This window comes from Sorex fumeus, unplaced genomic scaffold, assembly GCF_029834395.1.
Source record: "Sorex fumeus unplaced genomic scaffold, SorFum_2.1 ptg000014l, whole genome shotgun sequence".
Taxonomy (NCBI): Eukaryota; Metazoa; Chordata; class Mammalia; order Eulipotyphla; family Soricidae; genus Sorex; species Sorex fumeus.
This window is the reverse complement of record NW_026606071.1, coordinates 8,169,072-8,185,466: the sequence shown is the minus strand read 5'-3', so window position 1 is coordinate 8,185,466 and position 16,395 is coordinate 8,169,072. Positions and strand designations below refer to the sequence as shown.

Here is a 16,395-nt window from a genome sequence, read left to right as displayed (position 1 = left end):
GAACATGTATTTGTTGGATAGAGAAGAATATATCTTTTCCTTCAAAAAATATTTATGGAGGGCTGGAGGGGACATTGGTAGAGGGTAGTATGGTGAATGTATTAGTGTTGGGACAGCATATGCCTGAAACTCAATCATAAAAATCTTCTTAACTTTTCAATTCACACAGTGATTTAATACAAAAATTCACAGGATTATATCACATTTTCCTTCAGTATTCTTACACAGCATAGTCTTCATATGATATATTTTTAAAGTTTAAATTTTTCCCTCATAGTCCTTTAATGGGTAACACTTTTTCGAGATATAAATTTTTAACAGGCTTTTAAACAAAGGATAATTAAAATGATTTTGTTTCAGATAACAAAATTTCATCAATGATTTATTAGCTATAACTGAAGATATAAGTTTGAGAATATTAAAAATATTTACTTGTATCACGAATTTTAGAGGAAAATGGATTAAGAAATAAAGAACTGTCAACTCACCTTGAATGGAAATTAATAATTAATTTAATCATTATTTAGCCATTTAATATTTTTATTTATTTATTTATTTATGTTTTTTACTGTGCTACAGTGTTATTTTTATTCTTTTACTTTTTGGTGGGCTAGAGCGATAGCACAGCAGTAGGGCGTTTGCCTTGCACGCAGCCAACATGGCCGACCCGAGTTCGATTCCTCCGCCCCTCTTGGAGAGCCCTGCAAGCTACCGAGAGTATCACGCCAGCACTGCAAAGCCTGGCAAGCTACCCGTGGTGTATTCGATATGCCAAATGCAATAATAAGTCTCACAATGTTACTGGGCCTGCTCGAGCAAATCAATGAACAATGGGAAGACAGTGACAGTGACAGTTACTTTTTGGTGGTTTTTTTTTTTTTTTTTGGTGAAACACTATGAGGTACAGTTGTAGACTTACAAACTTTCGTGTTTGGGTTTCAGTTATACAATGATTAAGTACCCATCCCTCCACCAGTGCCCATTCTCCACCTCTCCACCACCAATGATCCCAGTAGCCCTCCCACCCTCACCACCTTATCCCCCCCATCCCGCCTCTGTTAGACATTTAATATTTTTAAGATATGGTTAATTTGATATATTGTAAAGTAGAATTACTGTGATCTTCCTTTGCTGTCCAATAGCTTTACACTCTTGGCAGAAAGTTTTTTCCAACTCAAAAGACAATTGGAAAAATTAGAGGAGCAGTCATCCAAAATGACATATGAAGGTGATCCCATCCCCATGCAAAGAGCACACCTGATAGAAAGAGTTACCTTCCTGATCTACAACCTTTTCAAGAAGTAAGTGAGGCATTGTCTATCTGAGTATCTTGTAGCATCCTCAGTCCTATGGAGCTAGAAACATACCCAGACTTGGGTTTTGGTATGAAGATAAAGTGGAGTGGTAATATTAAATAGTGAGTCTTGGGGTAAAGTGAATAAAGCCCAAGAAATCTCTAGAAATCACATTTCTGCTGTTTACCACAAACTTATCGCCACTTCTCCCACCAACTGACTCAGTTTTCCATGAGTCAAGTCACATCACCCACTTAATGTTCAGTTTTCACATTTTAGAAAATATTTCAAGGATTTCTTCTTCATTGTATATCCAGGAAATGAAGGGTAGAGATCATGTTTGTGTTTATAAGCTCATATAAAGAGAATGAAATTCTAGGGCCAGAGAGAAAAATACAAGGGTTGAGATGCTTGCCTCTTTATTGCATCCCTGTGCAAATCCCAGCACTGTGTATGGTCCCCTGAGTATTGCCAGGAGTGATCCCTGAGCATAGAGCTAGGAATAAGACTTGAATACCACCAGGAGGGGTCCAACTCCTCAAACCAAGAGAAAAAAAATTAGTATATATCAGAACTCCTAATTAATTGGCTCAAAATGGTCATGAAACGGCCATTTTATATTGTTTAATATGATTAAAATACATTGGAGCTTTATTCTCAACTGAGACATGATGACTGGAAATTATTTTTATTACTAAAGACAGTCTTTAGGCATTGTTCCATCTTTTGGTCATTACTTGACAAGTCATTAGAAAGATTTGGGCTTCATAGGAATTTAAATAAATATCTTCTAAGTGTAGAAATGTGGGCTTTTAAGAGGACATCGGCCTGTTCCTCTGTGGTTTTCATTCTGTCAAAATTTTCAATGTTTTCAAGTGACACATTTGTTTTTCCTCTTAATCTAGCTCGTTTGTGGTTGAAAGACAACCATGCATGCCAACCCACCCTCAGAGACCAATGGTACTTAAAACCCTCATTCAGTTCACTGTAAAGCTAAGGTAGGCAGAACGTTTTCACATGTTTATGGCATCATTGTGTAATTAATATTGAATGTCTCTCCGTGTGCCTTTTACTCAAATATTCTTTATTGAGTACCTCTTGCATATCCAGCACCCAATCCGGTTCTCTAAGAGCCTGGAGCAGGGAGAAACAGAATTTAGTAGGTAAATTGGGAACAGAATGTGGAAGTCTTTGAATCTCCTTTCCAGGAAATATATCAGCTGCGATTTTTTTCTCTTTAACTAACCACCCAGTACCTTATTGAATTTCTATGAAAACTCTCAGCTCCATTTTCAGTATATCCTTGTGTGTGTACCTTGAATTACTTGTATATGACTTGAAGTGATTATTGCCTTATCTATATATCTAATCCTTTCCATTAACATAAATAACCCAAATGTCTCATTTCCCCTTAGGTCACTTAAAAGTTTGAACTTCCAAACATGTTTATCATACCTTATCTCCAGGTTCTTAAGCTTTAAATTTCTCATCACTCAATAATTTCTGGGAAGCTGAAATTCTGAACTAGAAAAAGAGCAGGCAATGCTCTAGGTAGAGTGTGATGTACTTTGATAGGGTTCCTGATCACATATCACTATGAGAATTCCATTCTGATATTCAGTTTGTTGATGTAATTGACATTGAATATTGTGTAAGCTGAAGAGGGTCAGCTTAATAACTTTACATACATATGTTGTAAAATGATTACCACAATAAGTTTAGCTAACATCCTGTGCCTTAGAACTCCATTTTCAAAGACAAGGCATCTGTCCACACTTCAAAAAGCCCAGTTGCAATTCTTCATTCTTTCCTTTGTACGAATTTTGCATGAAGATTGAATAAACAGAAACCAAAGTAGAGGCTGGGTTTCCTTTTAAAATTTCATTATTTTCTTAAAGTTGCTTGTTCCTCTTCTCTGAAACTATAACCCACAAGAAAGAAACAGTAAAGATCAGAATAGGATAAATGGGTGGTGAACACCCTATCCATGAGGAAGCCCCATAGATGATATGTTACATCTAAGATGCTTTCTGGGATAAAAAAAAAAAAGTCGAATATTAATTGTTCTGCCAAGATTCTGAGTGCAGGAAGTGAAGGTGGGATCCCTTTCTTGGGATTGCTCTGGTTGCCCAAGTCCCTGGTTTGGGTGTTCTCTCCTCCTCTTCTACCTTAGTTGGGTGTTCATCCTCTCTACCCAATCCCTGTCTTGCTGCTCATCTTTCATTTTGTCAAGGTTTTCCCCTAAAGTTCTTCTACACCATAATATTCTATTCTATTTCAAAGGGAAGCATAATATGGAGCTCTAGATATCAACGTCTAGTAAATCAGAACCCTTCTGATGCAGATAGAAAGATGAGAGAAAAAAAATTTACTCATTTACGACTGAATGAGTGAGTAAATTTCTGTGAAAAATGAAGTCACTTCAGAGAAGACTTGCAAAAGGTTACATCTCGGAGGAGTACCTGCCTTTTTCAGATGATCACCTCATTCTCCACTACCCATAACAGCATTTGCTGTTATGTATTTCCACTTTGCAATATATCATATTAACCATATCTTAATCAAGTTCCAATTTCTGAAATCTACTCGGAAATTATGGGTAAAAATTTTCCCCCACTTCCCTTTTCTCTTTGGATATTGTCTATAAATGATCAGAAGTGCTACATGCTTGGTTGTGGTGCTTGCACATTTGGTTGTGGTGTTCACTGGATCTTCTACTCTTGATACAGGTTTTGTACACATGCTCACCTGGGTGTGTACCTTTATTACTGGAGGATGTCATGGAGCTCAAACACTGTACTCCTGGCTACAGAGCTTTAGTTGCATATCTCTTTAGTTGCAGTGCTCTTGATGGCTGCACCCTGTAGTTCAGTGCTTACACATACCTGGTTATAGTATGGCCAGAAATCATGCGTGTCACCTGGAAACATAGACAGCAGAGCAGCCAGATACAAAAAGCCACGTGGCCAGATCATACTTGGCACAAGTGAGTAATGCCAAGGATCAAAATCATGGTCTCACACTTGCAAGGCAAACGCTTTAGACACTTAGCCATTTCTAGGTCTTTACATGGAAATTCTAAAGGAATTTTTACTACATTTAACCCTCCTTTTTGTCTGGGCTACTATCAGTGAGAATTTTTCTCTAGTAACAGTCAGTTACTAATCTGTGTTTTATCTATTTTGCAGAACTTTTTTTCTGTGCTTACCCATGTTCACACTTCTCCTGGCCCCTATCATCACTATACCAGTTACCCATATTGAGAGTTTATATAGGGATATAGGTTATATAAGGAACTTAATATATGCTGAGTGAGCAGAGTGTGGGCTATGTGCATAAATGAGTGAGTAGATTTCTGTGAAAATGAACTTTAACTGCAGAGAATACTTGCAAAAGATTACATCTCTGAAGACTTAGGAACTGCAAAAGAATGAAGGAAAGGATGACTCTGGGGGTATAGGGAACTGTTATTCTGATTTCTAATCACTTATTTGAAGTTAGGTCTCTTTTGGTTTATGAGCACTTTGCTGTTATTTAATACATTGTGTTTAGATTATAAATACATGTGAATTGAAATTTTCCATATTCTATCAAAGGCCTACTCTGCCTCAGTATTTTTACTGTATAATCATTTTTCATTAAAAAAAAGGTTGATTTGCTAAGTTGACAAAACTTTTTTGTAGCATGAGACTAAAACGAAGAAATATAAGTAGACTTGCACATGATTGTTGTTTACTCAAATTTGGGCTTCAGCCAAAATATATGGAGTATTTTTTCTGATATGGTCAATATATTATCTAACTCAAACCAAATGAAACAAATGGAAACTTTTTCTGAAGATTTGTCAGTAATATGATTGATATAATATGATTGATAATATGATTGATATAAAGAGTAGTAACATGACAAAATAAAGAAGAAAATGATATTTTTAAAACACAGTATATAAAATATGCTAAAATATGAAGATATGTTTTTGTTTGCATATATATCATAAACACATGTAAGTCCTTAATATTAAGATTTTGCACTTTTAATTTTTACCTTTGATTCTTTATTGATGCCTGTTTTCAGACTACTAATAAAGCTGCCAGAGTTAAACTATCAGGTAAAGGTGAAAGCATCAGTTGACAAGTAAGTTCTTAATTTCATTTTGAAACATAAAAATGTCACTTTTTTAAATGAATTATTTTTAAAGAATAATGTCAAACTTTTAAGTTTATGTTTTGAACAGTATATTTATCAATGTGCTTCAAATATTTAACTTTGAAGTTCAAACACTGAGCAGTATTTCAATACAAATTTGCTTTAAAGTTCTTTGTGATTAAGGCTGGGGAGATAAATCAATGGTTAGTGGTACTTACTTTGCATGTTTTGGGATCCAAATTCAAACATTCCACCCCATGGCCCCCTGAATACTACTATATGTTTCTGAAGCCCCCACCCCCACAAGCACCATCATCATGACTCTGATGATCTTTGAAACAGCAGATCCCAAGGAACTTCACATTCTTTGAGCCTAGCATTGAACTATTTGGCCCCCTTGGCCACGTATTGCTGGGACTGTGCCCTAGCCATCCTAAGGACTGCTTGGGAGAACCCAATTATTTAAAAACATAAGATTTGAATTTTTAGAAATTATTTTCTTAAAAGTTATTACTAAATGAATTACAAGGCCCATTTTGAAGGATTTTCTTTCTTTCTTTTTTTTTACAGAAATGTTTCAACTCTAAGGTAAAACATTTGCTTTAGACATTTCTTTGTTTTTGCTATCTTACAATTATATTTTATGCAAGACCATGTAACTAGCTAAGATTTTCTCTCTAGTAATCGAAGATTTGTTCTTTGTGGAACTCATGTCAAAGTAATGTCCATTGAAGAATGTTCCAATGGGAGTCTCTCGGTAGAATTTCGACATTTGGTGAGTTTAATAGGAAAATTGCAGGAGTTTTGGTCTTTCAAATTAGACACCTCTTTACTAATACATCCTATATTTTAATGTTTTTCTCTTTAGTATTTTTTATAATATGAAGAACCATATCAAGAAATCAAACATGCCATCATTGTGGAATTAAAAATGGTAGAAAACATTGAAACTTAACACAGAAGGTCTTAGTTCTTAACAATGGTGATATAATAAAACTACTTGTAGTAATGATCAATAGATTTTGGAGATGATAACACAGATAATCCGCCTTCTGGCTCTACCATTTCATTTCTTAAATCTTTCCAGGAAGTTATATCCTCTTACAACATGGCTGAAGTCGTTTCATTTTAGTCGGATTAGTTTGAGGATATAGGATGTTCCTGGGTAGGGCAGTTGTACACAATTTGTTCTGGCATTTCTAGAAAGCTTCTGACCCACCTCATCCTGTTGCTTCTTGTTTTTACCACTTCCTCTTAACCTAGAGTTCTCCTGCTTTCTTTTTGCACTGTGCAGTTCTTACAAACTAAATACACTGCTGCCTTTCTTGCCAGAAACTTATTACTCATCCGGTGTATTACAATTTAGGAAATAAATCTACTGCACAAATCTCTCAACTCAAAAACGTCTACTTTCTAAAAGATTAAATTTAGGTTAAGAGAAAGGTGTCTGCAAACACAAATTTACTCCTTTTTATTTTGTTTCTTTTAGCCTGCCATATTGAAAAGCACATTTCTTTTTAACAAAATCCATCTTCTGATAAATAAATTAAATATAATGAGAAGCTATGTTTTAGCCATCCTTCAAGCCAGCACTGTTTTTTGCTTAGGTTCTTATCCTCAAGGAACTTTGAATAATGGGAATAGGTAAGAATCAGAACACATAAAAAAAACAGTCTTTATTCATCAAGGATAATTAATTATCAGCATTTTTACAGAATAGTTGCAAATGATTGTCACAGAATTTACATAGTAACATGAAAATTGTTTAAATATATATATATATATAATTAGGGCCTATGGAAATAGTTCAAAGGGTTGGAGGACATTACTTGCATGCACTAGAACATGAGTTTGATTCTCAGCACCAAATAGCCACAACCTTAACCCCAGCACTGGGGAGATCCTGGTGGCTCTCAGCATTGCTGGTTCCAAGCAGTAACTGCTTGATACTACGTGTCATAGGGAATGTCTGAGGACCCCTATAGCACTTCTTGGTGGCCCTCCCCCCACACACACACACAAAAAAGAAGAAAAACCTGAGAACACTTTTTGAAACACTATAGACTTCAATACTGTCAATGATGGGTTTATGTATACCATGTACCAACACCACAACGTCCACCAATGTCCGCTTCCCTCCACAGTTGTCTCAGGTTCTCCTCCCATCCAGCCCCCATGGCTGCCTTTGGGAAGCTCAGTTCTGTAGATCAGCTCTCAGGTTCTATTGTCTTTGCCATTTGATATTCCCATCCTGTTTCTTTTAATCCCATATACGCAAGAGCTCATTTTAGTATCTGTCTCTATGCTTCTGATTGACTTCACTCAATATGATCTTTCCAGTTCATACATGTAGTAGAAAGTTGCAAGATTTTGTCCTTTCTTATAGTTGAATGGTATCACATTGCGTGTGTGTGTGTGTGTGTGTGTGTATCACAGTTTCCTTATCTAGTCATCTGTATGAGAACATTTTAAGTGTGAAAAAATAATCCATGACCTCTATCTGGAGTAACACATAATTTCTAATAAATAACAGTGGGTAGGGCATTTGCTTTGCATGTGGCCAACGCGGATTCAATTCCTCTGTCCCTCTCGGAGAGCCCGGCAAGCTACTGAGATTATCCCACCTGCACAGCAGAGCCTGGCAAGCTCCCTGTGGGATATTCAATAGGCTATAAATAGTAACAACAGTCTCACAATGGAGATGTAACTGGTGCCCGATCAATCAAATCGATGAACAATGAGAGGACAGTGGAACCTATGTAACCTTTGTCTTTTTTTACATTTTTAAATTTTTTATAAAAATAACCCATTATCTCTCTGGAATAATATATATTCCTACTTTTATGTTTTTGCTCTTTATCTAATATATCTCACTTTTTTACAGTGGGACTAGACTGTGCAACTTATTTGACAGCCTTTTTCCCCCCAATAGTAATCTCTATCATGAATGTTTTGGGGTCAGTAAGTATCCTGCAGATCTGTCATTTAGCATCTCATTGTGCCATGGGAATACCACTCTTCGTTTATTACCCAGATCCTTCTACAAACTTGGTTTTACAGAGATGTGGAAACCTTACAGATTCTCAGAAGTTACTTTTCAGGTACAAAGAAGTACTGAGTAGACTAAAGCATCCCAGCATGATTTCTTCTTTTGAAAAGTTGGCTTAATTAAAAACACAGTCTTAAATAGTATGCTGACTTGCTCACTTATCTCATTGAAAGTATTTAAAGTGGCAGCTCATGAGTGAAACCAGAAATTTTTTGCTGTTGAATCTGGTGGTTATATCAGGTATCTCTGAGTGAGAGGACATCTGGTTTACTATTCTAGAAGACAAAATTGTGGCCAAGCAAAAAACTATAATAGGCATGACCAACTTGCTATTTAACGAATAATGAGTATTTCTCTCTCTAAACATTGTTATTTTCTTTTCCAAAGCAACCAAAGGAAATGAAATCCAGCACTGGGAGCAAAGGGAATGAGGTAGGCCATGTTGTCTCCAAGAGAATTGTCCTAGGAAGTAATCCTGTGATTGCTTATTTCCACAATGCACTTAAATTCACCTTTGTAGCTTTCTATAAAGTCAGTTTAATATTTCTCTGATTATAAATACAAAACTTAATAATTGTAGACTATATAAAAATATTTAAGTGGGCCCTGAGCGATATTACAGTGGGTAGTTCTGTGCTTACCTTGCATACAGACAATCCAAGTTTCATCCCTGGCATCATATTTGGTCCCCCAGGTCCTGTCAGGAGTAGTAATCCCTGAGCATATAGCCAGTAGTAAGCCCTAAGCACCACTGGATGTGACCCCAAACCCAACACCCTCCACACACACAAAAGAGAAGAATTATAAGTATTTTTGGTTTTGCTTAGTTTGCTCTTCAACATTTGCTTTTAAATATTTTTACCTTTTTTTTTCTGCTGCTACTTTTTGCCATTCCATTGGTCACACACATTCGATTCCCTTTTCTGTGGTCCTAGCCCATTTAGCCTGCTCACTGGTTGAGCTTGCTGGGGGGTGCTGACGGGATTGCATGGGGGTGTTGGGACCAATGCCAGGGATCAAACTCAAGTCTTCATACTTGCAACACTGATGCTCTATCATTAAATTACCTCCAAATTGCTTTTTTTTAATAGGCAAAAATAAAATTGGCTTATAACAATATCCTCTGAATTAAACTACTATTGACATTTTGGCACATCACTGCAAATTTTCGTTACTTTAAAATATATAGATTGGGGCTGAAGCAATAACACAGCGGGTAGGGCATTTGTCTTGCACGCGGCCAACCCGGGTTCGATTCCCAGCATCCCATATGGTTCCCCAAGCACCGCCAGGAGTGATTCCTGAGTACAGAGCCAGGAGTGGGCTGGGTGTGCCCCAAAAAGCAAAAAATAAAATAAAATATATAAATAATATTGTTTCATTACTTGCTCCCCTTTTTCCACCCAAGAAAGGGGAAGGTGAACAGCCTTCCATGATCTTGACTCTCATGGAGCACATGACTACAATAGTGACCCAGAATAGCATTGTGCAAGCCTGCTGTGATCTCTTCAGTCAGTTATCCCCAGTTATAAACTCTTTAAATCACTAATTCTCCACAAAAAAATAATTCTGCATGACCAATGTACCATCACATGAAAATCACTGGTAAAAAAAAAAGATCCTTTTAGTTTATGTCATCAGTGGCCGCACTTTTATTTCTAAAGTGGGCGTTTTGTGTGTGAGTGGAAGAAAAGAACAAAGGAGTCCAATTCACATCTGAGTCAGTCAGTGATAGAGTGGTCGGAATCCCGAATGGTGTGTGGCCTTGAAGAGCATCTGTTTCATTTTTAATTACTTAATTGACCTAGACACTGGGGAAATGTCTATGGTCGACATATTTAAAATGAGAAAACATGGGTTTGAGTGCTTGCTCTGACAGTGACTGAATGGGTGATCCCTGGCAAATGATCCTGAATGAAAAATACTGCATTTTTTTCTCTCCAAGAAATCAGGGTGGTGATGCTCAACAACAGGTTCTGCTCAGGGATGCTATAGATGTAAAAACCACCTCTATAGTATAGTTGTGAAGCATTGTGGGTTGTTTCTGGTGCGGTAGCTATTGATCCAATCTCTTAGCTTGATATTCACAGTTCCTATGAGAAAGATCTTTGAATCATTTGGAAGGGGGGGGAAAAAAAGCACTTTATAAATCCAGCATTCAGCTGCAATCAATCCGGCCGACCACATAGAGCCACAAAAATCCATCACAACAGGTTTAATGCTCTGCATTTTCCCTTGCAAGAAACCTTCATTTGCTAAATTATATCTCAAAGATATGTGCCAAATATCGGAGCTGCCCCCAGGGGTAATCTAAGAGGGGTTGATTTGGGCAGCGGTCCAGACGGATCTAACCAGTCATCACATGAACAGAGAGCCTTTGAGTTTAAAGATATTACATTGGGGGGGAGAGTGTCTTCCCATCTTATTAAAACCCACACTTTTTCAGACTTCCTAATTGAAATGTTAGTGCATTATAATGAAAAGCCTATTTCTCTCATCTCACTAGCATTTTGGCCAGAGTTGCAAACAACATTTCACTGTAGCACTGTCCTCCCGTTGTTCATCAGTTTGCTCAAGTGGGTACCAGTAACGTCTCCATTCTGAGACTTGTTGTTACTGTGTTTAGCATATCAAACATGCCACGGGTAGCTTGCCGGGCTCTGCCACACGGGTAGGATACTCTCAGAAGCTTGCCGGGCTCTCCAAGAGGGACCGAGGATTCGAACCCGGGTCAGCCGCATGCAAGGCAAACGCCCTACCGCTGTGCTATCGCTCCAGCCCAAAGGATATTAAATTGAATGAAACAACATTTCATTCACTGTAATATCCCTGAATAGTATTTACTAAAAACTAACTACCCTAAGAACAATGCCCCTGAACTTCTCTTAAGTAAATCAATTGGAAATAAATCTTAAAAGGCTCAACTCTTCTGTACATTGTTTATTTTCATGAATGTGGAAAAATAAAAATCTTGGATTTCTCTAGAGAAAAAAAATTTTTTTTGACTTTTTAAAAATTTTATTGAATCACCGTGAGATAATTACAAGCTTTCATGCTTGGGTTACAATCACACAATGATCAAACACCCTCCCTCCACCAGTGCACATTCCCCACCACCAATATCCCTCATTATACCCCCCTTTTTCCACCCTCCCCCTGCCTCCATGGCAGACATGATTCCCCATAATCTCTCTCTGCTTTGGGGCATTATGGTTTGCAATACAGACCCTGAGAAGTTACCATGTTTGAGCCTTAATCCACTTTCTGCACACATCTCCCATTCCAACCTATTCCTCCAGCCATCTTTTTCTTAGCGATCCCTTCTCTATTCCAGCTGCCTTCTCGCCTTTGCTCATGAGGCAGGCTTCCAGCTATGGAGCAATCTATCTGTCCCATGTATCTACTATCCTTAGGTGTCAGCCTCATCTTATGTTGTTTTATACTCCACAAATGAGTGCAGCCCTTCTATGTCTGTCCTCTTTCTGACTCATTTCACTTAGCATGATACTCTCCATGTCTATATTTATAAGCAAAGTTCATGACTGAGGGAAAAATTTTAACTAAGTAATCTTAACTGAAATCATCTAAATATTTAGTTAACTAAGTCTTAATTAAATCAAGTAAATTATAAAGTCCATCGGTGATTTTATTTCTTTTCCTTTTTCCCCTAGGTTGGCTAGTGTAGGATAATTTTGTTTAAAGATGTTCTTTGAGCTCCCCCTGTTGATAGACTATGAATATGACTCCTAGTCCATTTAAAACAAATCTGAACCTTAGTATGTGCTACAGAAGAATTGCAAGCTACAAAAAAGGTGAAGGGGAACAAGAAAAATGAACCGAGGTGTTTGTCAATTGGCCAATAATAGGAGTGTCCAAAGGAAAGGCAAGAGCTGAGGAAAAGACTTGGCTATCAAGTGGGGTTTATAACGTAACCAAGATTTCAGGAAAACAGGAGACTAGGATGGCATTAACTCATGTTCAGATTTCAAAGTGTTGGGGCTAGAGTGATAGTACAGTGGGTAGTGCATGGTATGGCCCAAAATGCAAAACCTGAGGAGTTAAAACTTCCTCAAATTGAGGATAGGAGAAGATATGTGATATAGGGCTAATAAGGGGATAAGGACTGGGATAAGGCACTGGAGTGATGGCCTAGGTAGGACATTTGCTGTGCACGAGGCCGACCCGGGTTCGATTCCCAGCATCCCATATGGTCGCCTGAGCACCGTCAGGAGTAATTCCTGAGTGCAAAGCCAAGAGTAGCCCCTGAGCATTGCAGGGTGTGAACAAAAAGAAGAAGGAGGAGGAGGAGGAGGGAGCCCCCTAGTACCACCAGGAGTAATTCCTGAGCACAGAGCCAGGAATAACCACTGAACATTACCAGTGTGGTCTAAAAAAAAAATTAAAACAAAATAAAAAGAACGGATGAAAAGGTAAAATAGGGGCTAAATTACTTGCACCCTGCTGACCCCAGTTCAAATCCCAGCTACCACATGTGTTCCCCCAAGAATTTCCAGCAGTCACTCATGAGCAAAGAGCCAAGAATAGTCCCTGAACAAAATAAAAATAAAAATGAATTTATAGAACAAATCCTTGTGTGGTGCCTGCTGTATAGTGGACACTCTTTAAGAGCTCCCCTGACATTGATTTATGTAATTCTTATAGATATGCTTTGAAGTAGATGCTGTGGGTGTCATCCTTTTAGTTAGAGAAACTGTCTGCCCTGCTCTGACCATGCTGTTTCCCTGAGTGCCACTCTGCCTATCGAGAGGGTCGCAAAGCATCTTTGGCAGATGCAGCACTGTTTCTACCTCTTTATCTACTACCAGTAATTGTCCTTGCTGCACCCACTCAAATCCCACAGCTCCGTCACCCCTCTGAATCCTCGCAGTGATTAGGAGGAATTATTTCTTTAAGTGGACTGGAGCGATAGCACAGCGGGTAGGGCATTTGCCTTGCAAGTGGCTAACACGGCCAACCCGAGTTCGATTCCTCAGCCCCTCTAGGAGAGCCCTGCAAGCTACCTAGAGTATCTCACCCGCCCGACAAGGCCTGGCAAGCTACCCATGATGTATTTGATATGCCAATCACAGTAACAACAAGTCTCATAATGGAGAAGTTACTGGGACTCGCTCGAGCAAATTGATGAACTACAAGAGGACAGTGCTACAGTGCTACAGTGCTTATTTTTATTAGTGAATCACCGTGAGGTACAGTTACAGACTTACAAACTTCCGTGCTTGCATTTCAGTCATACAATGATTGCGTATCCATCCCCCCACCAGCCCATTTTCCACCACCAATGGTCCCAAGATCCCTCCCACTACCCCCACCTCGTCCCCCTCACCCCACCATGCCTCTGTGACAGGGCATTACCTTTTGCTCCAGAGAGGCAATGATTCTAACAGTGTATAATCTGGCTGTGGACAACTGATTGTTAATGCGGTGCTGGAGACATTGTCTTTTAAGGCCCCAACCATCTCTTTCTTCAGGCTCTGAGTCTCTAAAACCTCAGATGACCAGGTGTGTGCCTTATTTATGGGAGTCGTGTACATGTAGGATCCCACCATGACCAACCCCTGTCACCTATACACATGTGCACACATAAATTCATATGCACACATATACACACTGGGTTCTGACTTTGTCACTATGAAATCTTGAATTGGATCCTTATTAAATGATCATAAACTCCCCATGGGCTAGAGTGATAGCACAGCGGTAGGGCGTTTGCCTTGCACGAGGCTGGCAGGGCCAACCCGCGTTCGATTTCTCTGCCCCTCTCAGAGAGCCCGGCAAGCTACTGAGAGTATCTCACCCGCACGGCAAAGCCTGGCAAGCTACCCGTGACGTATTCGATATGCCAAACACAGTAACAACAAGTATCACAATGGAGACTTGAGCAAATCGATCTCACAGTGGGGCCCCCTTGAGCAAATCAATGAACAATGGGAAAACAGTGCTACAGTGCTAAACTCCCCATGATAGTTTTCTGAAGGTTGCCATTACAAACCTTGCAACACTAGTGATTATCCAAGAAGTGACCTGTCAAGGTGATCATGGGCAAGGTGTCAGAGAACTGGTGAAAGGAGGAAGTGGCAGTGTTGTCAAAAGACCAAAAGAGATCACAGATGCCTCAGGAGCTATCACCTCTGAACTGGGATTAGCGTGAGGTGGCGTCCTACATCTCCTGCTTATTTCAATCAGGACACTTCTGGATTATGCATTTTACAGACAGGATTCCATATGGGAAACTTATATTCTAAAGTTTTTCTTGCAAAGCATCTAAAAACCACTGGACACTGCGGCCTCTGAAGTTCCTTTCACTAAGATTCTGCAAACGTGCAATACTTGGTAAATACTTTGTAAAGAATTTTCCTCGGAATTTCACAGCCTGCCTAGAGAAATCCATGAACATGTCAATCACAAAATTAAGGTCCACAGTTACTGCTTCCTCCTTCCTGTCTGTGCTTCCTTTGGAAGAACTACTGCAAAGAAACGATTCCCTGGACTTGCAAGTGGCCCAGTTTTGAAGACATCAATGTGTCCTTGTAGAATAAACATTCCCAGGAAGAAACCTTTCCGGGAGGGTCTTATCTGACAGGGAATCTTCCTGAGAGTAATTGTTGAATTAGGGGAAACTGTTTGGATAAGGAAGCAAGAATTGCAGTTTGCTCTTAGTCACTGATAAATGACAGTTTTAGCCACAGGCTGAGGTGCCTAGGTAATTTTGTTTATGTGGTGGAAATTCATGAAGCACAAAGAAGCTATTAGTAAAGCATGGGCAGCTTGAGTTTCATTTAACAAAATAGCCAAACAGATGTTCTTTCAAGGTTCGGTGTTCCCAAACACTGGTACTCGGCTCACACTCCAACTCACCCAAGCGTTTTCACAGGAAGCTGATTTCCTCCTACACTAATTTAAGTTTTTGCCAACCTTTAAAAGAGAGAGAGGAGAGATCAGGACAAGAATAACACTAAAGAGGAAGACTTTTTAGGCAACACCCTCCCCTGTGTTTTGGCAGCTCAGAATTCATTGTCCTGTTACATTCTGTGTAAAATGATTCCACTGATTCTGTGATTGAGGATGCTCTCTGTGGGATTCTATCATTAATTTCCCTCTCAGTATTGTTCCCCAGCATCTACCCTAGTGCCTAATGGAGACAGATACTCAATAAATATTCATTAGGTGGACAGGGTACTGTCTTTTGCATTTTATTCCACATCATTTTCCATGTGCAACAGGATCATAGATTAAGGCTGGTTAAGAGACAAGTAAGAAATTTCAGTGATGATCATCCTTATCCCAGTTGTATTTTTCTAGCAAGGGTTTTCTTTAAGTCAAAATCTATAACCACTTATTACTAAGATATTGTAAGCTTCCAGGGCACACTTTTAGGTATTTAATCAAAGGTGTAAAAAAAGAATATGGTGCCACCTAGACCTACTCCTATTTATTTCTCTTGGGTGATGTTTTTTTCTAGGTGGAGCCCTGGTCAAGTTATTAAGTCATCTTAGCAGATTATCCAATGGGTACTTTTTCTTAGAAGTTCAATCCAGTCAAATTTCTTATAATATGGCATATTATATTGATATAATCAATGTAGGTATTTTAAACCATAATCATCTCAAGATGATCAGAATAACTTTTAATGATACATCTTTATTACTTGTATATGTTCCCAACTTTGTAAGACATGGGTTCTGGGAATGTAAACTTGCTTAGCATCTCAGTTTGCACTGTGTTAGAAAACAACAAAAACTGAATGGTCATGGAAGCCCATTGATGCTTCCTCCAGTTCAAGGTGCTTTACTTCGGTCCTGGGTACGTCAACTTCCTTGTCAGATTTTGTCCTGAATGTGCCTCAGAATTACTTCAGGTATTTTGAGTACAGGTTAGAAATGAATT

The 16,395-nt window shown here is 38.7% G+C and overlaps 1 protein-coding gene across 1 annotated transcript in view; it reads left to right on the top strand.

The window, feature by feature from the left end:
* The window catches only part of STAT4 (signal transducer and activator of transcription 4), a 121,670-nt gene that overhangs the window by 83,412 nt on the left and 21,863 nt on the right, over nucleotides 1-16,395 (top strand). The window contains exons 9-14 of the mRNA XM_056111799.1: nucleotides 1,143-1,301; nucleotides 2,201-2,293; nucleotides 5,370-5,429; nucleotides 6,012-6,029; nucleotides 6,123-6,216; nucleotides 8,878-8,922. Of these exons, the coding sequence (XP_055967774.1) occupies nucleotides 1,143-1,301; nucleotides 2,201-2,293; nucleotides 5,370-5,429; nucleotides 6,012-6,029; nucleotides 6,123-6,216; nucleotides 8,878-8,922 (469 nt within the window). The remainder of the gene's footprint in view (nucleotides 1-1,142; nucleotides 1,302-2,200; nucleotides 2,294-5,369; nucleotides 5,430-6,011; nucleotides 6,030-6,122; nucleotides 6,217-8,877; nucleotides 8,923-16,395) is intronic.